At 41.4% G+C, this 26,195-nt stretch overlaps 2 protein-coding genes across 4 annotated transcripts in view; one reads left to right on the top strand and one right to left on the bottom strand.

Annotated features, from left to right (window-relative positions):
- The window catches only part of LOC108114577 (junctional adhesion molecule A), a 98,599-nt gene that overhangs the window by 13,801 nt on the left and 58,603 nt on the right, over positions 1-26,195 (bottom strand). For all 3 annotated transcript variants that reach the window (XM_017225629.2, XM_017225631.2, XM_017225630.2), the window contains exons 3-6: positions 23,533-23,774; positions 19,993-20,203; positions 19,411-19,538; positions 15,858-16,026 (exon numbers count right to left, since the gene is read on the bottom strand). In XM_017225629.2, the coding sequence (XP_017081118.1) occupies positions 15,858-16,026; positions 19,411-19,538; positions 19,993-20,203; positions 23,533-23,774 (750 nt within the window). The remainder of the gene's footprint in view (positions 1-15,857; positions 16,027-19,410; positions 19,539-19,992; positions 20,204-23,532; positions 23,775-26,195) is intronic.
- On the top strand, positions 1,901-2,770 carry LOC108114578 (FAS-associated factor 1-like). Its single transcript, XM_017225632.1, has 2 exons — positions 1,901-2,290; positions 2,359-2,770. Exons 1-2 carry the CDS (start codon positions 2,204-2,206, stop codon positions 2,722-2,724), a joined length of 453 nt encoding a protein of 150 aa, XP_017081121.1. The 5' UTR covers positions 1,901-2,203; the 3' UTR covers positions 2,725-2,770.

Here is a 26,195-nt window from a genome sequence, read left to right as displayed (position 1 = left end):
GGCTTTAGCTCTTTACTAGGCGACTAGGGCTCAGGTCACCACCCAAAATTCAGTGAAGTTACTCTATAGTGAGAGTGTGTGTGAGAGTGAAGTGTTTAGTTGTGGTTGATTCCAAGATGCACGGATTCTATCCTGTACTTCAGGTAGAAATCCACCATGCACAGCATCCTCCTGGAGCCCAGGTACCACCAATATGATGGAGTCCCATCACCTTGGTACAACCTGATGATACTGTGCATCTTGGCTTTTACGGAAGTACATTTTCTGGAATGACGTGAATGCTGGGGCGAGATGATGGGACTCCATTAAATTAGTGGTACATGGGGTCCAGGAGGATGCAGTGCGTCGTGGATTTTTCCCAGCAGTATATTTTCTGGAATTCTGGTCACGTGGATGCGGGATGTAAATGACGATAGCTATAACCCCAAGAACGGACTACGGCAAGCGCCACATCAAGGTAGGTGGCCAGTTTATTATTTTTTCTTGCCTAAGCTGAGGGGTCCATATGCCCCACCGCCCGCAATGCTTGGAACGGCTTCTGTGCCGCCAATGCAAGTGGATGTTCTAAAAATAAGTTAAGTTTAGCTTGACTGACTTTGATATCTATGTCCGTCTGCCTAAGTGAGCCGGGTACAGTCTGCTTTTGGTTTTTCATTTTCGGACTACTGCCACTGGGAAATTATGTACCACCACGGAGATACATACGTCGCTTATCAAGCATAAGCAGTTCTGCTTACATTTCTGCGCTGGAAACCGAAAGCGTCATCGTTGACCATCGTTCTAATCTCTTAGTTATCGAGGAACTTAACTAGAAAACTTACTCACGAGTTAAATCTTTAATTTTACTGCAAGCTAAGTAACTAATAGCTTCCAGAATTTTATATTGAAACCAAAAATGAAAACTTGTTGACAAGAGCATTAGTAATATGTGTTCCTCATTATATCATTATATTTTCTTGCAATAAATGACAATAATTTTTAAGTTTAAATGCAGATCGAATTAAAATAAAAGCTTAACGAGTCAAAACAGTCTCTATTTTGACCACTATTGGCCTAGGTTATGGGCAATAAACTACCACTAATGGGGGGATATCACGACGAATCAAATGTCTGCAAAATAAATTGAGATTGAAAAAATAATGTCTTTTTTATCTTTAGCTACAAATACAGTATAGAGAGGCTTCAAAATTGTATTCAACTTCTTGGAACGATTTTAATCAGCTGAGCTGAGTTTCCGATTTTTGCTTATTTCTAATTCTGTGTTATCTGCATTTGAAATTCATAGGCTTGCTTTCATTAATATTTTTGGATGTAGCTTTCTTAGTAATAAATAGTGAGTATATTTTTCTCAACAAATTTGCAGACTCATTAACTTGATTTCCATTTTATCGCAATTGAATTTTTAAAACTTTCAGCTATTTTCGGCAGTCCGTCAAACAATGTTGAGCGAATAACTACACAAGTGAAGAGTTTTAAAGAGTTTTAAAAACTACTAAACTAGCATTAACAAGTAATTTTTAAAATTTCAAAAAATGATTGGAAAGTGCATTATAGAAATCTAATTTTATTAAAGAAGTCTGAAGTTTCATTGAATGTTAAAGAAATGGCTTCCAGTGGTGAAAGTGATGTGAATATAAACGCAGAGAATGCAGAAGCTGTGAAAAACATTAAATCTTCAGAGATTTTAGAACGAGAAGATAGCAAGGAACCTGTAGAATCTCAAAAAGTAAAATCTTCAGAGATTTTATCTGAAAATGATGCCGATCAAATACCAAAGAATAATCCCCAAGAGTTGCAACCAATTGAGTATGAGGAAGGTTCAAAAACTTTACCAACATTTCAAGTTAAATGCAAGGACCAGATGGAGAAAGTCATTTTGCCATTCGAAGAGACCATTTCCAACCAGTTTGGAATTCCTCCAAGTACTCAGATTTTACACGGCTGTGGTCAACAGGATGAGGCTACTTTGCGGCAAGCTGGATTGGAAGAATTGACAGAGCTCCTTACAGTTCGCAGCAGAGAGAAACCATCACCAAAAAGCGAAAGTTCTAGTTCAAGTTCTTCGCTTTCAGATATTTCTTTAGAATTTGAGTCAGATTCTGAATTTGGAGCCTCTAATTGTGAATTTTTACGCGAAGCTTCCATTCATCTACCCCAAAATGTGATAACCGATGGAAGCTTTTCATTTGCTGATGACTACAAGATGCGTTTTGGTGATCCCACACCTGATTTTTATATGGGGGATTTGAAAAGTGCCTTTCAGAATGTTTCCCAGCAACCAGAAGAGGAGGTTTGTTTTGCATTTTTGCATATTTATTTTTCTTAAATGATATTCTAAGTATCTAACTTCCTAATTAGAACAAACTACTGGCGATTTACTTACACCACGATGGCAGTATTCTTACAAACATTTTCTGCTTTCACGTTATGAAGACCAAGAAAGTCTTGAGTACCCTGAAGAATCACTTTATTGTCTATGGTGTGGATATAACCAAGGAAGATAAAGCAAATTGTTTCTTTGATGAAGTTAGAACTACTATCTCCGCTGAAGTATCTAATGCTGTCAAAGGTATAGTGCTGGACAAGCTTCCAGCTTTCATGCTTTTGAGTCGGGACTTTGGAGATCGTCGCGTGGGTATTTCTGTCATTCATGGAGATGTTAGTGGGGAAGAGTTGGATCAAAAACTTCTTGAACAGCACAAACTGCTAACGGAGTTGGCATAAGAAATGGAAAATAAATTTACATTTAATATAATAAATTAATAAAGTAAACTAAACTACTTTGTTTTTTACATTCCAAAGATTTATTGAGATTGTAAATAATATTTTCTACGTTTCCACTATAACTTAACCAAATTTTAAGGAAAGTAAGCCACGTTTCCTCCCATATTAATACCCATATGTACCTTGGCGAAAAGGACTTTATGTGTGGGTGTGGCATTTAGTGGAAAAGTAAGCACCGCCCGTCCAGGATCACACAAAAAAACATTTGAACAAACGAGGAAAAAGTGTGCAGAGCTTTTTTAGTTAGCGGCGAGCGTTTATTTTCAATTTGCTAGCGAATTATACCCACAACCCCTCCCCTCTCATATTTTTTTATACACATGGACCCACGCCCTTAGCCATTGTTTAAGCCGGCTACGCTATATTTTAAGGTTATTTTTCCAGACCCCAGTCCGATCCCTAGCCTTACCATTTGGCATTTTCCTAGCATTTTGCCAGCATTTTTGCCCGGCACTTCTTGCTGCTTTCTGGCTGCGCTGGTTCTTATTCCGTTGGCGGCGTTAAGCAGCTTAGCAAAGCGCTGCCAACCGACATAAATTAAAATGGCCAACGCTGCTTTTCCGTTTGTTTCCCTTTCTTCCGCTGCATCCGGTCACCCACACATTTGCACACACATACACACTCACATACACACACCTTTACTGCCACTCGTTTTGTTCATTTGCGTGGCAAACAAATCGCTCGAGCGGCAACAAATTGAGTTTCTTTATGATGTCCCATTTGCCGTGTGCAGGTGTGCGAATCACTTGCTGTATACGAACACCAGAGGGCAAAATAATAGTGCTAGGTTGTGTTGGGAAATCATAAATAAGGGTTAATATCATTTATCGTTTTGTCATTTAAATTATGTTATTTTTTAGGTATTTATTTTTGTTTTATAAAATTAAATAAAAATTTATTTCCAATCTAAGAAGATATCTAAAAGTGTAAACTAAATGTTTTAATATTTTTTAAGATTTATACTGATTATTTTAATAGTTTACTTTTAAACTAATTAATATTTTAGACATTCAAAGGTAAAAAGCAGTCCAAGCTGATTCATTAAATTTTCAAAATAAATATATTTAAGTTAGTTACAAAATTGTTTCAAAAAATTAAAAGAAAAATTATCTTTTTTATAGATTTTTAATTCTTGTTACTAATATCTCAACCGCCAGAGTATCTGCATATGTGTGGATTGGAATAAATGTCTGCTTGGGCGTTGGGTTTTCGGGACAGTTTTCGAGATGATTTTTCACTGCGCCCTTTTTGGCTTTTCTTGGCCTGACTTTTGGCCCAGCCATCTGTTTGGCCACCGGCGAATAATTTCTTATATCAATCACAATTAATTATGCAAGTCAGTGGAGCGTGTGTGTGTTTGGGTTGCCTTTAAATGAAATACGCCCTGACATTTCTCCTTATTAGATTATTCATGCTAAGGTGCGCCAAAGCTCGGAAAATGCGCGTCAACATCAGCGATAGGGCTTCCTCGCCTTCGGGAGTCAAAAGTGTAATTTCACGGTGGCAATATCTGATGCGGCTTCCACTGCATATTTACAAGTACTATTTTGTGTAGGCCACAAGGGTTTCCCAGCCACACTTGTGATGGTTGAGTGAAGCGCTGCTCGAGCAGCCAAGCAATTCTGACCAAGGTAAACGGGAAACGAATTCCCATTACAGCGGGTAAAAGTGTATTAATAAACGTAATGTATGAGGGATTAGACTGGTGGATACCTTTAAACTTGATAGCAGATTTATTTACTTTTCATAAGTTCTTTGATTGATTTTTACCACTTGAGCTTCAGTGTCAGCTTAAAGTTCTTTCATTGCACTAACCACACAGTGGTTCTTCCTTTAATACCCAAAAATAAATATAATATTTCAGGAAAGATATAAATAAAGCTGGCAAACTCTACACTTCACCTGCTGCACATTCTGCACCTGAGCAAACTACACCCCTGATACCCATCGGATGAGCTCTAAAAAGCTCGAAAAAATATAAGAAATCCGAGGGGGAGATGGAGAGGGAAGAGCCAGGGCGTAATGAAGTGAAAATTGTCCTTAAGCATCAATTTGCAGCGGCGACGAGAAGGAGGACAGGGATGTCGATGAGATGCTGAGATCCTTTCGCTACTTTCAGTGGTTGGCGGTGTACCCTGATAATTTGATGCTTGCCGATGCGCGATAAATATAATTTGTTGCACGTCATGTGTATTAACTTTTCGCAGACAGTGTCTGTCAGCTTGGGCGGAAGGACATTCAAGGCTTGCCTGCACTCGAGGACTTTCCCATTATGCAGCTATTTACAGAGACACACACACATAGAGTCGAAGGCGTGGCATGTGTGCTGACCCCGCCCACAGATTGTAATTAAAATTGCATAGCTAAATTGATTATGTATATATAATAATACAGGCATTTCTTTCGGTTATGATGATGGCAACGTTATGGCGAAAAAGGGTCGAGAGTATCTGTAGTTGGCAGTAAGTAATTTTCCAGCGGGTCGCCAAAGTTCGCCAAGTGGAAATTTTTAATTAAAAGCAAATGCCTTTGAGTTTGAGCAAATTTCTGTATCATGCCCGAAACGCTTGTGGTGCAAGATTGCGGCAGGGATTCCTATCTTTTTTGTTTATTTTATTTTGTACATTTTGTTCGGGAGAGGGGGCAACCTTCAATTAAGCAACTGACCGCCAAAAGTTCGGATTTTCACCTTCACTATTTTGTGGCGGAAAATACGAGTATAAAGCAGCGAGAGCAGCGGGATTATGGCTTTCAATCTGGGCAAGATTGTGAGCAACTGCGGCGGGTTAAGCAAAAACATAAGCATTTGTTTGTGCAACACAATGACACCCCTTGCATCCGGCATCCTGCAATCCTGGCACACATCATGCTCCTCTCCACGTGGCATGTATATTCGGAGTTTGTAGGAAAGAACAAAAAACGTTGCAGGGGTGCCTGGCAACTCTGCATGTTTCAATTTTGAATATGTTGCACGTTTTTTCCCACTGCCTTTTGCGGCAAAAAACCGGCAATGCACTCGTCAAAAAAAAGAAATAGAAATTGCGAGCATGCATCACTGCTGCTGCTGCTGCTGCTGCTGCGGCGAAGGGAGATGTGTCAGTTTTTGTAATAGACAGGTGAACACAAACACCGGACAGATGGGCGGTTGGAGGGGCAGTCGGATCAATCCGGAAACAACTAAAAAAGAGTTCATATTTCATTTCGGATTTTTTGTTTGGCCTTGCGAAATCAAAGGGTAAACAGAACGTCCTCCCATTTAATTATGGGCAACCAAAGGATATGACAATATACCAGTTATTGGCAAATTTTGGTTGTTAAAATGGTTTTTAGATGGTAAGAGTTAACTTTTATTGGAAATTTATGGCCGAAAGGTTTTTCTTTTCAAACTTACACGAAGCTTACAAAGTCTTTGGTTAATTTTGCAAAAATAAAAAGGCCTAAAACTATAAAAGGTTTGTTAAATTTGCTTTAAATGCAAACAAAAGCTAAACTATTGTTTCTTTTTAACTTAATAACAGCTTTAAGGTGCCTCGATTAATGTTTTCCTCCTGACAAAAGACTGAAATATTGAAGATTTGACAAACATTCTGTCGGAATGTTCGCCTTTGTTCTTCACCTTAAAAGAAAACCTGACATGCAGGAGTCGAGAATCAAAGGCATTCCCCAGAAAATGATGAATCGAAATTAGAATTAAATTTTATTGTTTTTCCGACAGCATTTCAATGGGAGTATCTGACTCCTTTCAATTGCAAAATGACAAAATGGCAAACCTTTTGTCTATAAGTCAGCATGTGACCAAACATAGGATGGAACATGAAGTGGCGGCTCTGCATTTCATAATTGAATTGCCAGCGGAAATTGGTATTTAATTAATAAAGCAAATGCAATCTTTGGTACCCCCAAGGTCTGGCGGAATAATACGAATAAATACCAGAGAAGGGTCCTGTCTGGCAGACAAATTACCATTTACCATTTGACAGAGACATAATCCTGCCAACAGGTTCGGTCCTATTTGGCTAAAATACCCAACTCACTAACGGCTTTCGGTTCGTTTGCTATAATCAAAGCGGCCAACAAATGAATGTGTCACCTGTGCAAAAAGCCAAAACCGCCCAGCAGGTATTTTCGGGCCCGGAGTGGTCAGATATACATATGTACCAGTTAGGTAATAAAGCCAAAGGTAAAAGCCGAAAGGCAAAGCCAACGGCGGCAGTGGTAAAAACATCATCATCCCAAAGCAAGTCTGCCAGCAAATTGAGGCGTACGAGCAATACAAATAAACAGACACGTTTATTCGCAAAACGAAATTAAAGTTTATGCCTGGAGTATTCATGAATTTGCTGTTTATGAACTAAAGGTGGTACACTGAGAAAAGGAAGGATAAAGGCCTAAAAGAGCTGTAAAAGTAGAGATTTCATGCAGAGGAAAGTCTTTAAAATAGTCATTCAAATATTTAATGAGTAAACTTTAATATTATTCATTATATTGCAGATTATGTTTAAGTAGTTTTTAATCTCTTTATTTATTTTGTGACATTTAAATATTTAATTTGAATTTATATAAATAATCATGAGCTTAGCTGGAGACCGTAATTGGTTATAATTTAATTTGTTATTTTAATGCGATTTAATACCAATTTCCACATAAATTTATGTCAATCTAATCCATATATTTTCTCCCAAAAAATTCAATTTAAATTCAGCAATTTCATTATTTTTCCAAGAAGACAGCAAGCCATCCCTAAAACCTTTTTCCCGGTGCACCTTCACTCCTATTAGTACCTGGAAATCTCATTAGAAACGGAGTAAATATACGTTAGCACCCGGTGTGCTGGCTTAACTTTGTTAATATGCCAGTATAGACGGCAGGTGAAAGGGAATTCGCAAAAGGGGATCAGCGCATAAATGCACACACACACACACACACAGAGAGACACACTCATGAACTGCTGCTCCTGGACAAGGACTCATTCATAGACCATAGACGAGGACCTAGGACCTGGCATATTGAGCAGGGCGCTTAGTGGCCAGCGGAAATGCCCTACGGGCAAAGCGGAAGTCCAAGCCAGGTCCTGTCCAGGACTCCCATACCTTTCCGCATTATTCAGCTGGCCAAGCAGAGTCCCTGGCAATGACATTTACTATACACTCCAGCTCACTCGCCCGATGCTCGACTGAATGATTGATGCTTTTTATTCGTTTTCACAATTTGCGCAAAAACTTGATTTTCAAATCACATTCGTTAAAATCCCCAGAGCGTTCCACGATGGCAAAGGGAATTTGGATGGGATTGGGCTAAATGGGGGAAGTTCTCTCACAGGGAAATCGAATGGGGAATCGGAATGGGAGAGGGCAATGGCAATGGCAATGTGCCGGGGATATGACATTAATGCCAAAGCCAACATTATGCCAGGGCAAGTTGTTGCTGCCGTTGCTGTTGCTGTTGCTGTAGCTGCCTCATGTCATGTGACAAATTTGGAAATGACAAAATACACCACGATGAAAAATGCTCACCCCGTGAGCTGGATAATCGACATTTTTTTCACCGATTTCCCTCTTTGTTTTTCGGGGTTTTCCATGCTTTTTTCTCTTTCCATTTTTGCTCGTTTCAGTTGTCATAATTGAGTTTTGCCATGTCCTCAATTGGAATTCTAGTGTTTGGAAAAAAATTGAGTTCTGCCGGCTACTTAAACACACACACACAGAAACACACCAGTACACCAACACACACACACACACCCACACACATGAGACAGCAGCGAAATTGAAAATGAAAATTTAATTAAATTTTGATATCCGTCCTGGCCATAAATGAGTTCAGCTGTAATTTGGGTTGGCCGTCTCGATCGAGTACTGGCCAGTTGGGTCACATTAAGACTTGATTTCAATTGAAAATTCAAATGGGTTTGGTGGGTGGAGCGGGGGTGGTGCTGGTTGAAAAGTGCAACCGAGCAGATACATTGATAGAGGGCCAATATGCTGGGATGACTTTGCCACACACACACACACACATCCAGTCGCAGAGTATCCTTTGAGATTAGTCCTGCCAGATTGCAGAAGTTGACTGTGCTGCTGCCGCCCCTCCTTCTGCTGCTGCCAGTGTGATTATACTTTTGTCCAGTGACCTGGAGTGTCCTGACTTTCGATTAGTTTGTTTGCTTAACTCGTCTATGGACGTGTCGTCCTCATCATTCCAGCCACTTGGTTATGAGCTCATTTACTCAGAACTTTTTAAGCCATGAATTAAAGTTTACGGACCTCTTGCAACTGCCACTAATTGAATCTTGTCAAGTGCACCAGATGCACTCACTTAGATTTATATAAACCGTCTTATCACAACGTTGGGCAGATAATAAATTTTGATATATATATATATATGCTTACGTAGGTATTATACAGGCGAGCGATTAACATAAATAATTAGATTTGGGTCAAGTCGGGCGGCAATAACGTGGCCGTACGAAACAAAGGCCTGGCCAGCGAACTGAACACTTTCGGCTTAATAGTGCAGCGGCTTATGCTGACCTCAAAATACACCAGAGAACAATACGTTTTTCCATGAAATTAGCTTTTGGCATAAATCTTTCGTGAATATTCGAGGGCAAAAGGAGGAGGAGTACCAGGTGCGTTTACGATTGTGTGGGTTAAGTAGCCGTAGTTTACACGCCTGTAGATCCGTTAGCCATTTTTCTTTTGTGTGTGCAAGGGAGTGAGTCTGCGTGTGTGTGTGTGTGTGTGGCCTGCGGTTATTGTGGTTGCACCTGACCACTGGCCGCCCACTCTGACTCCCATCTCTTAACCTCCTCCATCCAAAAAGGTATCGCCTGGGCAACGAAATTAATCTCGTAAAATGTGCCAAAGTAAAAATGCAGAAACAAAAGGCAAACAAAGGCCCGTTTCGGAAAAACCCCCACAGCAGGTCGTAAGTGTAACTATGACACCCTGAGCCACTCACCAGCCATGGGCCCAACCCAACCACCACCCACACTTCCACATATGTCACGGCAAACTTTCGTATGCTGCTGCTCATGTAATTTATCAGTAAATTAAGCAATTTATTTTATTTATTCCATTACGTAAATCATGCAATTTGGCCCGATTTCATCATAGGTCGATGCCAGCCATTTTCTGCCAACGGCAGCGATTTCTGGCCAGGATTTACATGCCATCGCCGCTCAGCAAGCTCCAAGTTGTTTTTACCTACACGCTTTGGTAATTTTATTAAAATCACTTCGAGTGGCTGGGTTGGAAGATGGGAATTGGTGTTTTTTCTCTTTTGGATACTTCAAGCACGCAGTGCTCCCATAAAACCAAACATAATGGGCACCAAACTCAAATGGTTACCCCCAAAGAACACACATTCTATAGAGGATAACCACCCACGTACGCATATGCGTCAAAACTTGGCTAGAAAATGTATGAATCTAATAAACAAAAGCCGTATATTATTAGCTGCGGATTTGTTTGCCGCTTTCCCCTGGATTTTTGGCAACGAAGGAGTTATCCTGGCCATAGAAGTTCCCCATCTCGACTTTGGGTTGGTCTGCGGTCGCCATCATCCTCGAAGCCTTCTTCCTATTTCTCATTTTCCTAGTTGGCTTTGGCGTTGTTCAACATGGCACAAATTATGTTAGTCGGCAATCTCTGAGGATTGACTATGCATGTGAAACGAAGGCTCCGAGTGTTAGATTCTGATGCCGACAGAGCTCAGATGTGGAAATGCACACACACACGGAAATGTTATCATAAGTTATGGACAAAGTTTTTCCAGGCAATAGTTCTGTGGAAGATGCACTGGGGGAAAATTTAAGGATAATCATTAGAGAACTTAATCAGCAGAAGACTCTCTTAATGGTGAGGTTTCTGATGGCAATCATTTGAAATAAAGCTTCCTCTTGAATGTACAACCATCGCCATTTAAAAAGGTTAATTCTCAGACAAAGCTGGCTAATAAGTAGCCCATTTTCTGTCCCAGTGTAATTGCTGGCGGCTATCAACAAACGGGCATCATTGCCATTTAAATACACACATCTCGGCCGTGCAATTTGCTGTAGCTTGTATTAAATTGTGTTGCCGGAATGCCAAACTAGCTGCAGCAACAACAGTGCGTCACATTCACATTGACCCGTCGTCCACACAGGAAGTGTTAGCTTTGTTAGCCCAGCTCCTAATGTAGAGACAAATGGGGCAGGATGAGATTGGGATGGAGGGCAAGGTAATGGTGGACAGTTGCCAGGATTCTCTGAATCGGGAGAACTCACACCAACTGGCAATGGCACACGTACACACGATTAGAGGCAAAAGACGGAGAATACCTGAGAACTACAGTGAGAGAAGTGATAAAGTTTAAATTATACAAAAATCTGAATAATCAAAAGATATAGTATCTATAATATTTTTTAGATTATTCCTTTGAGATATATTTTTATGATTTTCTTTTCTATTTTGAATTTCAACACTCGAAAAACTTTTCCCATTTTGAAGTGTAAATTTCGTGTACGATTCCGCTCTTAAATCTGAAAGATTTTTCCAGTCTGCAGTTCCTGGCTATGGCCGCCGACCAGGGACAAGGGGGATAGGGCCATAGGGGGAATCGGACTCAGGCATGGACTAGCTGGCCCAAAGTCTGGGATCAGGAGGTCGGGCACTCAGTCGGCGGTGCACACAACTACAAACGCGCAAACAATGAAACGAAATTTTTGCGCTACGGCATCCTTAAGGCGCAATGTAATTTCCTGTGACAAAATACAAAGCTAATCTGCAGCGTAGAACGTTGTCGGGGGGGACACGGAGTGGAATAAATTCGCCATCCTGCGAAACTTGACTAAAGGATTTCGGGCATCTCTGGTTGTTTGTCTCTCCCTGGGTGTGTGTGTGTGTGTGTTTAGCAGGACATACGGGTTGACTTCGATACGTGCAGCAAGCCAGGGGATTTTCCTCTTCTTTCACTCTTTTTGGATAGGAAGCAGGTCAAGGCTTTAACTTCTCACACTTTCCTTGATCTGGCCTGAGTCGTTTGCCATTTGATGAGCAGCAGCCAACAAAAGCGCTACACAAATAGCCAAGGAAATTTCAAACTTGCGAAAATAAATCGAAACTCGAACTTGGCTTTCGATGGGATTTCCTTGTCCAGGTTTTTTTCTCTCCTTTTTTTTTTTAGGGGGGATCAGATGGCTAGGACATTTGTCGGGGATTCCGTTTGATTTCTCAAGTGTAAACTGCGAAGGAGACGTTGTCCGTCGAACAAATATCAATATGCCGAGCCACGAGTCACCTGAGTCATCCTTCTCCACCGCCTCCATCAGCTACTTCTCTTCCCCACTTCTGTCATAATTGAATGGAGCCAGGTGGAAACCCCCGTCCGATGGCATCCTGTTGGGATGCATCGAAATCATCAACAGCAAATAGGGCAAACAACCTGCTTAGGCATTCCGACTACGCAACGATGGATGGGCAGGGTCCAGCATGGACAGCCAAGTCCTGATTTACCCAATTGTTGCCTGATTGACAGGCACATCCAATGCAATCGCTCTCAAGACAGCAGGCGGCGGGTGGCTGGTGGCGGGCGGTACACTGCACAGTGGTTTTCAGCTGCGGTTTCCATATTCAATTTAATGGAGCCCGGACTCTCGGAAAGCCCACTAATGTGGCTGTGGCCAGAACTCAATTCGGCAAAAGCCCAAAGCAAATGTTCCGGACATGTTGTGCTACTGACAGCTCTCGGTTGCTTCTGCTGGTGAGAAGCGGGTATCTCTAAAAATATTTACGAGCTTGGGAGCTTGGGTGCCAGCATCAGACTGAGAAACTAAGTCATAACCGCGTTTAGCTTCTATATTATCTTTCTTATCTTTCACAGTAAATACTTCTCAGTAAGTTCATTGTCTATATTAAAGCAAAGAAATCTGTTTGACATAGTTAAGATACTTCTACCAAGCTTAGACCACTGCCATCTGACAGGCAACAAAGAAATGCAGAAGACCTTCAAGCCAGCTCTCTCTCTCACCACCTGGCCAGCCTTGATGATCTATGCATGTCCTTGCCACAAGGAGTGTGGTACGTCTAAAGGACATTTCTGATTGCGAGGCAACTGGGACTGCTAAAAGGACAATTGAGACGACCATTCTGGAAGCCAAACTCTAAGCGGCGTTTTGTTTGCCTGTCACAACACGAGCTTCTGTCATTAACGCTTCAATTCAAGTGGCCCATCGACCCAGCGAGACTCATTGTGGCCAAAAGCAGGCGCAAGGTCGAATTCGAGTGGCCCAAATCTATATAGATAATCTGATTTTTATCCAGATTACGATTGTATGAAGCTTTTATGAAAACACCAGAAAGGCCATCCCAGCCACAACATACAAAACAAGCCAGAAAACAAAACTCATTCAGCGCAGAACATATTTCGGATTTGTTAATCCGATTTTACAAATAGTTTTTCAATAACCCAAATGGCTTTGTCGTTAAACTTTGGACAACAAAGGAAGGGAAAAATAAAGCTAATCTCAGCAAAAAACTTATTTTTGTTCGTTCAAACTAAAAGGAAAACATGGAAAGGTGTTATATAAAAATATTGTGGAAAGGATTTTTTCCGTGTTTAACACGCTGTTGACAGCGAGGTAGTTTATTGGAAAAACTTTCCTGGTATTTAAATTATTTAGTAATTCTATAAATGTCATTTAATTTTTTAGTAGTTCGACACAAAATAAACATTTTTAAACATATTTAATTTCTTTTTTTTTATCACACTTTTGAAGTGTTTAATATGCACTTAAAGCTACTCATGTTTCTTTTTCTGCTGTTAAATTTATGATGGAAGTGTGAACTTGATTGCTGGCTACTTGAAAGTAATTTAACCCACATTTTAAATTTAATTTGGTTTACAGGTAAAAACTTAAAGTCATTAAGACATATTTTAAAGCCATTAAAGGAAAGATAAATAAATGAAAATTGTATCGAAATATTTTTTGGAATTTTTTAACTGATAAACTTAATCACTTTATCAAACCTTCCCCCTCAGACACTTTTATATCATTATTTTAGAAGCTTTCAAAGTACTGATTTAGTTTTTTGAAAACACTCAAAAAGCATCAGATTCTACTCCCCAACGTATCGCTATTTCGCTTAAAACAAGGTAAAATGGTAAACTCGTATATCCCGTGACCATATTTTGCTTGTTGTTTTTCCAGCGTGGCGCGGCCTTTGGCTTGTTTTGTTTGGTGGCGCTCTGTTGCTTCATTATTTTGTTTGTTAACCCACTATCGCCACTGCACCTCGGAACATGAAGCACCTGGAGCTGCTGGGGAAAGCCAGAACACCGCGCTATACCATCTATTTCTATGCATTCATGCATAATGGCTGGCAAACGTTTACAATGGCAACAGCATGGATTTCCGCACGTTACCATTTGCGGTCCATTTGCGGGAAAAGCGATGGGCGGTGTTGGTAGTGGTCGGTGGGATTGTGTCGGGGTCACCATGGTGCTGTTAGCATGATTGAAAAACGTGCCCCCTTCATTTCCTTTTCCTGTCAGCCATCCCACACACCCACTATCACACCCCATCCCCGCCAATCCAAAAGTTCAAATTGTATAGGACTCGTTGTCATTGTCGAAGGGAATTCCCTCTCTGTTTTCCGCCCTTGTCTCTGGCCTTTACAATTACGTAATTTATTTTAACTGTGTCAAATCCACGACGATCGACAACGATTATGCTGGCAAATTGCAACAATTCCACCGCCCAACGGAGTCCCATTCGCAATTTGTAAATGTCGCCGGCATCCGTCTTTGTTGCGGGTGGAAATCCTTTTCCCGGCCGCCTCTGAGGGCAACTCTGAGGACAACTCTAAGGGAGACTCTGTCTGGCACTCACTTAACTGCAATTAACCGCAGTGTGCTAATTAATTTGCTCATAATTGATGCGATTATGTGCTGCGAACCCCTCTGCTCTGGCCCCGTGGGTCACATCAAAACTTCAAACCGAAAATTGGGCCATTTCCAGTTTGGCGAGACGGGAGACGAGATTGTTGGTACAGCAGTAGTGCACTTTTGTGGTCCTGGTGGAAATCAAGCGAACTAAGTTCCTGCACAATTTATTAAGGACTCGAACCGTACCGGACTGGACTGGTCAATTGTGAAAGAGTCACGGGCATCCTGGCATGCAGGCGGAAATGAGCCGAAATTGCAATCGGAAGCCGGGCTCTGTTCGCTTTTCAATGGGTCAAGGCGGTCAGTGGTTAGGGATTTGCAGGGTTTGCAGGGGGCTTAGGGTACTGAATTCAGAGGTCACTGTTCCAGTGGTGGATCTGGATCGGTCCAGCCTTCGGGCCAAGACCATTCAACTTCATAAAACGTCCCGCTGGGTAACGCCCTGTCACGGATACATGTATTCAGATGCGAAAGCAGATCTGCCAGTCTGATGGAAAATTTTTGAACACAGAAAGAAATCAATTTTGAAGGGGCTTAAAAACGGTTTATATATTATATATTTATAAAAAAAATTTATGTCCTGCTTAAACTGCCAAAGAAACTAAAGATCGCTGTGAATATGTAAAAGAAAACTGATTTTTGGGGGATAAAAAGCCTTCAGGGAAAGGAACCTTCCTTTTTGTTAAATAAATCAACTAAATAATCTTCCTTCTGAAAAAAGGGAAGTGAAAACAATATGTAAATTATGTAAAAACTCAGTAGAGAGACTTCTGGTCCCCAAACCAGTATCCCTTCTTTCCATCGTTTAAGAAAGATTTTTCCAAGTGTCCAAAAATAGGCACATGGTGCATTTTTGTCGAAAAAAAGTGGGGGGAAAACTATATGCAAATTGGATCTGCAATTTGTATAGTCGAGAGCACGAACTGCATGCGAATTTCTCTGTGTGAAGCGGAGCTTGAAACGCAACAAAGAAAACAAAATGCCAGCGTGGCTGTCGAATGTTCGTTTGTCAGTTAATGTAAACGCTCTTCTACAAATGGCATTTCATGGGCGGGGCATTCGAGTATTTGCCCAGAGGATGGCAACAATTTTGGGCTGGGTATGCTGTTACTTTTGGGTGGTATTAAAGGGGGAGAAGGGAAAAGGGTACTTACCATTTAGGACATGGACACGCACACTGGCCACATCTGCATTGGAGGGCGCACAGGAGTATTTGCCCGAATCGGCCAGATCTGCATTCTGTATGAGCAGAAATGAGGTTGTCACATCGCCCTTTTCGGTAATTACCGACACGCCGCCTCTTGATGAATCATAATTAATGACCTGCAAATGGATGGAGAAGGAGAAAGTGTACATTTTCATGAGTACTTTCCATGTATACAAACGCCCACTCCTTTTTCGCCGCGACCCGAATAATGTCAAAACAATGAGTGCCCGAACAGGAAATTTTCTTGTTGCGACGGCTGTTGTTCCTAATGTCATTTTTGACCCAACCCAAAAATTAAACAAAAATAAATATAAATTTACTGAAAACTGTCTTGTAATTTCCCACTTTTGATTTTCTTTTCTCATCTCATCTTTCGTTGTTAAAATTATAAATTTGAATTGCAAAATAATTGCATGCCATCGACTGACAGTCGTAGAAAATGTGATTTTAATTGGAATTCGATTCGAGCGAGTTTCGTGATTAAAGTTAACTCTCGACATCAAAGATGCCATGAAATTTCGTGCGAATCAAGCTGGTTTAAGGCTCCTCCAGTGTCATTATGATTATTACTTTCTGGCAGCCATCGGAGTCGACTTGATATTATCGATTTCTGCTGAATGGCAGCTCCTGTCGAGGACTGGATATAAACAGCAGCTGAATGCATATTAAGTCGCTCCCTTCCAGCTGACAGAAACAAATACCGGAATAATTTGCCAATACACAGAGGGCAAGGGAGGAGATGGAGGCAAAGTTCACGATAGCACAGAGCTGAAAGAGAATTGATATTAACACATAATGCCGCTGACAGGGCAAAGACTTTGCCACCAACAAAAAACAAAAAGAAAATCATGAAAACAACAGCAGGAAGAACGACGGAAATGAGAAGGCTCACAACCCTTGGCCAAGGACTGCCAGGCCAACTGCCTGGAGCATAATTTGCCATCTAATCCCAACTAATCGACGACATTTGCAATAGTTTGAGGAATGAAAGAAAAGTTAGCGTCACTGATAATGATGACGATGGCCAAATAGATATAGCCATCAAGAAGTACAGCAGGAAATTGGATAAAATCAGTCCATTGATACCGATCACGGAAGTGCCTTGATTGCACGATTCCTATGGTTAAGAGGAAGCCATTTCTGATAGTATTTTATAGTTTAAATAATTCACAATTTTAACAATCAGCAAACTTTTAGAGTAAAAGCAGAAGAAGTGGCTGCAGTTTTTGTAACAGAATTTGTAATACTAAAAATATTTTAAATTTCTTAAGAGGCTTCTGAACTTATTCACACCATATTTGCCAATATATTTTCCTTTTCCCAACTCAAATATACCCTCAAAAGACTGGATATCAGTCATGAAAACAATGAAAATGACACAAACTTTGTCGCAGAAACTTTTGGCAAGTGAAAAGTTTGCCTATCAGTCGGGACACGATATCCTGGCTCCATTATTGCTGACTCCGGCATAAATTTCATATTTGTATTATAATATTTCTGCCCTCGGCACAAATTAGTTAATGAGCGGGAGGTTGAGGGAGTGACTGGGAAGGGGGCCGAGTCGGTATCAGCGAGTTGGAATAAATGCGAATCTGCAGTTTGTCATTTGATAAATTGAAAAAACATTCTGCCATTCGTAGTTTTAAAAAATTCATGGCGTGCCGCCTGCAATTTTCATGACAATTGCAGCTGTTCCTGACTTCCACAATCTGGATGGATCAGATGGGATTGGGATTGGGATTGGGATTGGCATGGGGATAGGAATCGGGATTGCTATACAAAAGATAATAATAACACTGCCAAACAATGGCTGAACGTAAATAAAATATTCGTGTAAAATGTTTGCAGCTCATTGAAAATGCGCATATATCCGATTTATGTGGCACTCCCCGAACGCAATAATCGCCCGCATATTTCGAGCATAAAAACCAAAACAGAGGGCCATAAAAAATCAGAACTACATAAAAGTCACTCAAGAAGAAGGACAAACGATTGAAAACTCAACTTGAATATTGAATAAGGGGCCAAGCCACAGTCAAGGCAAATTGAAAATGCCAGATATTGGCCCGGAATTAGCCGGAATGCATCCGGCATGCTAGCCACCACATATGTATGGCTAGCTGAGCTGTCAAGGACCTGACCTCAGATGATGGCGAGGAGCGGAAAAAGGTGAAAATATGCAACACGTTAATTACAATTAGCGAGCGGAAGTGCGAGGCAAAAAGTGTGGCATGCATTTCAGGCGGCCGCGGTGGAAGTGCATCAACTGGGTTTATCCATCCATTAAACTAATTAACAGCAAATTTGCATGGATCGTAAATAATCCGAGCGCACGGAGCACGGAGCACGAAGCACGGAGCACAGGACAGCGCAGGACTTTACAAAAGCCTGCAGCAAGGACGCGTTAAGGTTCCTGCGGCCACTCTTCACACACAAACACACACACACAGACATACCTGTGTACAGGTAGCTGTACTAGTAGGAAGGATTTTAATTAGAAAATTCCAGGAATACATTAAAATACGCCAAGTGGCTGTGCAAGAAGTGAGTAGCAGCAGCAGCAGTTGTTGGCCGGATTTGTGTGTGGAGCGCATTTAACACCGGGCTGCCTTTTTTCCAGGACCTTCTTTCTGTTGATATTTTGTTTGGCTTTTGCATTGCAATTAGCGTGCAACTGTTGCGGATTTAGCACTCTGCAATTAGCCATCCAGTGGATGCTGCTTAACTTGGCTAAGACAAAAGGACTAATTGGCAGAAGCGAAAACACCAACTAAGTACAGGATGATAAGTCGATCTGCCAAAGCTCTCTTCTTGGTTTCTTCTCCAACCCTCTGTCACCAGCGGTAATTTAAACATAACCTGTCCGCCATTGACCCAGTTATCCGTCGCTCGGCATTTGCATTTGCATGTGTGAAGGACGCAGGATAACCAGGGCGTTGATTCACTCATTAAAATAACAACAGCTGACGTTTAAACAATGTTGAAGGGGTCAACGGGGCGGATGGGAAATGGCCAAAAACCTGATGAGGGTCCTCGCTGAAATCGAGAAAGGATGCGGCAAGGAAGTGTCAGCGGAAGGCTAAAGGGGAGGATAACTTTTGCTGACAACCGGTGGCGTATGAGCAACGAAGTTCGCCTGCGGGGGATTGAAGTTTTCTGATTTGAGAGGAAGCCAACATCTCCAAGTTGGGAATGACATGTGTCATTGTTAAGAGAAGAAAATATTGCTGATTACGGCAATTAGCATGGTTAAGAAATAAGTTAAAATCGGGATTACTTTGTGGGGTGACAGGGAAAATTCTGTGGCTATTTGATAGCCAACCTTGGAGTTTGATGGAAAATCGCTTTAAATTCGTCTAACATTTTGTTTAATTTCTATGACTACAAAAATTATATGTAATTAAATTATACAAAAGCCAAATTAACTGTCATTATATACCCCTCAGTTAACCTCGTAGTTGAGATGAGCCACCATCTCTACGACAATAGACTTTAATTACCTCCTCGTGATGATACCAGAAGATGTAGGCCGGCGGTTCGGGGCTGAACTTTACAGTGCAAGTGAGATTTATGGTGCTGCCTTTATCAACGTGAAGGTCAGGACCTCCCAGGATGGTGGCCGTTGGCACTGGAGACACCGAAAAAGATAGAGCAAGGCGTGGAAAATGTAAGTGCATGGAGAAAAAAATGTCCAAAAAAGAGGAAAATATAAAAAAGGATGAGAGGTGGGCCCTGTTCGTTGGCTGGCACTGTAGAATAATAAAGTACGAGATAAAATGGAATTATTGTCGTATAAAAACCAAGTCCTCGACGTTCCATCGACATCGCCTTTGCCATTGCCTTTGCTTCTTCCTTGGCCGTGCGTGTTGCTCACTCGTTTGCTGTGTGTAATTTATTTGTTCAACAACTTCGGTTTTTTCCAGCATTTTCTTTCTTGGTTTTTTGGTTTTTTGTCATCAGCCGCTCACCGAGTGCCCTTTGTTATTTGCGACGACAAATGGTGGATTTTTTATGAAGCCCTGCACTGAAACCGAATCGGCATCGGGCATCGGAATACCGACCCCACTTCAACTTCAACTCACCGACAACATTCAGGCGAACGAAATAGCTCCGGACCGGCTGCGTCGATATCTGGCACTCGTACATGCCGGCGTCCCGTTTCTGGGCCCATTTTATCTGCAGAGTCCAGTCCTCGGTGTCCTGGTGATGTGTGGCCTGAAATCGCTGGTCGGAGGTGTAGGTGTATGAGCCCACTGTCAGTATATGGATGTCGCGGTGCCGTATCCAGGACACCTGCAAAATTCCAAAACAATCGCAAATATTTGTACTCTTGCACAAGGCTAAATCAAAAGGATTGCTCTTCTGGGGAAAGGGCTTCTAGAGAAAAATGGGTAATCAACTTAATGGAGAGCCTGTATTGGTCGGCGGAATTTATGAGATTTAACCGGGCAGATAAATTAGTAAGTTTGTTTTCGAAAATACATGAATTGGATTAAGAAAAGTGTGTAGTTTAAAGAAGAAAGAAAGTTTTTTAGTTTAATAGGAAATATAAAATATAATACCAAGACTTCAAATCTGCAAGGATTTACCATTAAAGAAAAACTTTTAAGACCAAACTTTGAGAAAATTTGACCTTCCTGTGCTTTCTTCCTGCCAAAATATGCTAATCGCATGGATATTCTTCCTTTACCGCTTCGCATCACATTCAATTAGTCAAGTTGCACGCAGAACGATAAGGTTATTTGAAAACTCGTAAAATCGCGCCATTTGTCTGCTCCTTGAGCAGCCGCCTGTCCCATTAAAAATGCAGCAATTGAAAACGAATTGCCGACGCAGTGCCATCAAAATCGAATAAAAGCCAGCTAGAAGGAGCTAAAAATTCGCGCTGAAACGGATGTAAGATATATAAAAAAGTTTTGCATCCTTTTTCGACTGGGCGTACGTGACGTATGAGCAACGTGTGAGGACGAGCTGCTTTAAATTTCTTTTTTTTTCGGGCTAAGGCAATATAAGAGGGAAATCTCTCAGCGGAATCTCCGCGGAAATCTCTAGTGGAGGAGCCACTGCTGCTGCTGCTGCTTCTGCTGGTCGTGCTCGAGCTGTTTTTGGCTTTGCTTAATTATCACAAACTTTTTAAGTAGTTTGCGGTGCACAGAGATAACTTTGTAAGCTGGCAGGCGGCTTATGTAAACTTATTAAGTCAAATGTAAATGCAAAATTATCGCACTTGACAGTATAGTAGTGCCCACATATACGTACGCCCCCACGTACGTATAGATGGTTCTTTCTCTCGCTGAAAAGAAAGCCTGCGTGTGCGTGCGTTTAATTATACGCAATGTTGTTGCATACTTTCGAGGGCCGCCTTCGAACAATACCGTTTTCGGGTTAAGGAGTAGCACGGGCATGGATAGGGTCCTATCCTGATGGGTTGGATCCCGTTTTTAGGTTCATGGATGGCTCTGTGAATGTGCAACGAGAGTGCATAAAAGTGAGAAAAACATGGCGCTCGCACTTTTGACAACTCCTGCACACTCGCAACGACAACGCCGCCATTAAACAAACATTTTACGCAACAAATTAAAGCGTAATTAACAAGTGCACGCTGTGCTGCATGCGGTGCTGTAATGGAGCCACGCCCCCCCTCAAAAACCCCAAGCTGATGGGGTTCGGGGTGGGTCTCATATTAGCAGCAACGCCTCTGCAATATGAACAGCAAGTGCAGAGGGCAAAAAAGGGGATCACAAATCAATATTGAAATTCGTAACTAAACTTTCAAAAAATTTAATATTTAACCAACCATTTGAAATAAACAAAAAATAGAAAATTCGTATAAAATAATATTTCATTTAAAGTAACTTAAATCAGGGCTAAATTTATTTCAAATTTAAGATACTTTTTCTTTTCCGTGTACAACATCAGAAACAGCAACAACAGCTCGACATTCCGCTTCAAGTTGCAAGTCGTGCCCAGTGGGGGGAGTCATTGAGCCACCAGGGTGGCTGGGTGGTTGTGCAAAGTGGTGCAGAAAGGGTGGTGTTGCGTCAGGGTGGTGTTCTGTGGCGGCAGTGCAACTTTTGGCTTCGTACAACTCGGACTGTGAGCCAAGTGCTGTTGACGCGTGCGGCGAGAGCAATTTCATGAAATTGTTTAAATAATTTCGCGCTCAAATGCAATTGAGAGTGCTGAAGCCGGAGGGGGCCAGCTGCGTGGGCGTGGGCGTGGCAGGGCCAAAGCTCAAAAAGGCTCGCCCACTTGAGGTTGAACAGTTGATGTATGTGTTAGCCGACATGGGTGAGTTTTCTGGGAACTGCCACTCGTTCCTCTTTTGTTTGGCAAGAAATTAAAAGTTGCGCCCTGCTAACGGCATCCTGCAACGCCATCCGCATCCGCATCCGCATTCGCATCTCCATTTCACTGGCTGCCAGCGGGATCCACTTCCTGGTGGCGCATTTGTGTCAAGTACTCACGAGCGAGCGTGTTGAAAGTTTGTTGGTTTTCGGCATCGCATTTTTCCCTCCCCCTGGCGAAAATGAGAATTGGCAAGCATCTATATGCAAATTTTCCACAGTTTTTCAGAGGCTTTTAAAGCATCTCCTGGGGCACAGACGTGTGTCCTTCAGTCACATTAATCGCCTGCCATTCGCCTGTCTGCCTAATTATTCATAAACCTATCTGTGGGCCGAAAAGTTGATCCCCTTTTGCCGTCACCTTTGACAATTATATTCATTTCATTAAACACATTTTAAAAGGAGGCCAAACCCGGCATCCCATGTGCCCTAATTAAATCCAACAAAACGCTTACAAAACACATGAATATATATCTGGGTTGAATTTTTATACACCGACTAAATGTGACAGCAGAAAACACTGGAAGATTAGGCTCCTGGAGGAGCAGCAGGTTGCCTCGGGGCGACCTTTTTCTTGTGACCCGGGAAAATCTTGGGAACGGGGGCAATTAAAGCAGATAAACAAAGGAAACAATTGCAAAACAACAACAGAACAACAACAAAAAGAGAATGGTAAGAATAAAATTGCTAAATTTTCAAAAGAAAAAGAAAAAACCCAAAAAAAACCAACAACTTGGAGGCAAGTTAAAAGTCGCCTTACCGCAAAACGCAAACAAAAGGCGGCGTAAGGGGGGTAAGGTTAAGGAACTAATTAAAAATTTTGCCGTCATGCTAGGGGAATTACATTTTTAGTCTACGCGTCGACGACCAGGTTAGGAAATCAGCCAAGAAATCAACGCAAGAGGCGGCGGCGTTCGTTGGTCACAAAAAATAAAAATTATTCCGCGCATGGAGAATAAACGAAAGTTGGCGCAAACTTTAATGGCAAGGCGACTCGTTGTCGTCACGCACGACAACAAACTTTTCGACACGAGTACGCTGTTAACCCCGAATGTCCCCAGCCAAAAAAAGGGAGTCACTAGGTGTACACTTTAAGAAATAAGAGGCAACAAGAATGTTTATAGACCAAGGAAATTATGTTTCTTTGTCACAATTTCTAAGGAAATAAGCATGTATAAAATCCAAATAAAAGTGATTTAAAAAGTTGAATATTAATCCTTAACATTAGCTTACAGCCATTTTCTTCAAGTGCCCCATCTTCGAGCAAAAACTCACCGTTTTGTTGGCCAAATTGCGCACACGGCAGCTGAGATAGGCGGACTTGCCCATGAGGGCGGTGACATTGCGCGGCGTCGAGGGATCGAAGTAGGGCTCCATCCATTTGGGATGGGTGTAAGCGGCGGTGGGTGCGGTGGGCAGGAGTAAAGCCGCCTGTCCCGGAGTCGCTGTGGTTGTCAGCAGGTCGTCCAGCGAATTGTAGCCCTCGATGGGTCCCTGCACACCGCCGTTTGTCATGTCTGAAATGAAATGGTTTCCCAAAAAAAAGAGAAAAGAAAACGCAGTGAGAAGTGAATTTTTCGGTGTGAAAAAGTCAAAAGCTGCAAATAGACACAAATGCATCTAAAAACCTAAATCCCCCCCTCCCTCCCAACCACCCCCTGTGGCACATGTGTATGCAAATGTGAACCTTTTATCTTTGTGCGGTTCACCACGAAAATATTAAAAACCCAAAGTGCAGCTGTTGGCAAGAAATTTGTGTAGCATGCCAGTCGCACACAAAATGACATTTACATTCATTCAGTCACTCGGCTACGCCTCCTCCACACCCCCTTTCCACCCCAAATAAAAGAGCCCTAACACGTTGACTAACACTCTTTGGATGCAGTTGTCATGCAGGTTTGGGGTTCCAATTCGAGTACCGCCCTAACTTTGCTCATTAAAAGTGTCATGTTGCTGGAAGCTCTGTGGTCGAAAGGTGAGTCCAACTAGCTTCGGGCTAGGGTATTAGGCCCAGGAGTATTTACTAGCAATTTGAATGATGACCAGGGGCTAATGGGCAAATGCATTTTTAAGAAGCAGGCAGTGGGAATGGGGTGTTGCCATTTTGAGTAAACTATTTCGTAACTTGAGAAATGAAAGGGGAAAGGATCCAAAGTCTAAAGATAGATTACCTTAATAACTTTCGTTGGAAGTAGATCATGGAAAAAGGTAAAGTTGTGAAAAACAAAACTGAAACACTGCCTAAAAGTTATTATTCACATTTTATTTTTAGATATATCAAATGATATTCATTTAAGCTTCAATATAGAAAGCAGAAACCTTCAGAATAAAGCCATTTCAGGATATAATTGCCTAAATCTATGAATTTAATAGCCCTCAGATCAAAGAGAAGAGTTTATTTAACTAAAATAAGCTTCTGCGATAAGAAGCAAAGCAACCAAACAGTAAATTTATCTAAAGGTATCCTTTGAAAATCTGTAAGTAACCATTTGTATGTTTTATTAATAATTCAAAATATTTATTTAAGATATATTTTCTGCTTGTCATATTTTCCAGAATATAAAGCACTGTACATCGGTGAAGTGAGGCTGCCACCGGGGTCTGTGGCTCCAGCTCTTCGTTGCGAGGAACGAAAAGGGGTTAAGGCGGGAAAGAGAAAGCAGAAAGTATGAGGGGGGAAGGGAGAAAGAGGAGGCAACCTTCAAGCGAGTGAAGTGTTTGCGGTTGGCAAGTACAAGTGCACACACACAAACACACACACACACAAGCGGAATTGTGTCACAACTACATACACACACAGATGGCAACCACAAGTCTCCCTTTTCTTTTTCTGCGGCGAACCCTTTTCACTGTCGGGCTCATGGTTATGCAAAATATTTGCACTCAAATCATATTTCAAGGATTAAAACTTGCATTCATTCGAAAACTGTTTTTCCACATGCACGCCCTCAAACGCACATAAAATACACAGAAAAAATATTGAAAGGGTATTAACTATTGATTTATGGTTGATTTAAATCACTTTTGGTAGAAATAATATGAGGGATTACTAAGAAAAAAGCGCCCTTAAAAAATCCTTTTCCAAAGATAAATATTTTTATAAAAATTAATTGATTTCTGATTGGATTTTTGGTTAATTTTTCTTTACTAAAAATACTTCCTAAAGTTGCTTTATTAACAAGATTTATTAATTTAAATTGGCTCTCATTTTTTCTCTCTCTGCATAGCCACAACTTCGGCTTCATTAAACAAAAGGCAGCTGGGAAAATCCAGTCGAACTCCCCATCCCCGCCCAAGTGACGCGCTTTTCCAAGCATGTGTGGGCGTGGCAAGCTCAATATGCTTAATGTGGGTAAATTTGAGTGAATGTGGCATTTAATTTCAACTTCTCCACTGCAATTGGCATCAGCTGCACCACAGTCACCACTTACCCAGCTGGCAAATGCACCTCCTTTCTGTCTATCTGTCTGGCTTACTGCATTTTGCATTCTGCATCCTGTATCCTTCGACCCGCAGGACATTGTGCATTTGTCGCTGCTCGGCTTAGTGGTTTGTTAACTACACTCATGTTAATGTTGCTCTTATTCCCCAAATGCAACTATAAGACATGCCATTTTGTGGTCCTCGTTCTGTGTAGCTTTCGGGTAGAGTTATTATGAGAAAATCCCCATAATCGAGTGAGTTCCTGCAATCCCTGAGTGAACGGCAACAATAGTCGAAAATTTATTGCAAATATAATCCGGATTTCATACTAGGGATATCATTATAAGCCAGTTGATTGCTCAGAACTATAAAATATTAATTTTCTGTAATTAGTTTTAAGTTCTGAAGAGCAAACTTTAGTTTTGAAGTTTATAGGGCAATCCACTGGATCAAATCTTGACTAAATCTAGTTTTTATTTATTTTCTTACTCAAATTTACAAACACCAAGACTTTC

The sequence above is a fragment of the Drosophila eugracilis genome, unplaced genomic scaffold, assembly GCF_018153835.1.
Source record: "Drosophila eugracilis isolate 14026-0451.02 unplaced genomic scaffold, ASM1815383v1 contig_2154, whole genome shotgun sequence".
Lineage (NCBI taxonomy): Eukaryota > Metazoa > Arthropoda > Insecta > Diptera > Drosophilidae > Drosophila > Drosophila eugracilis.
This window is presented reverse-complemented; position numbering and strand designations above follow the sequence as displayed.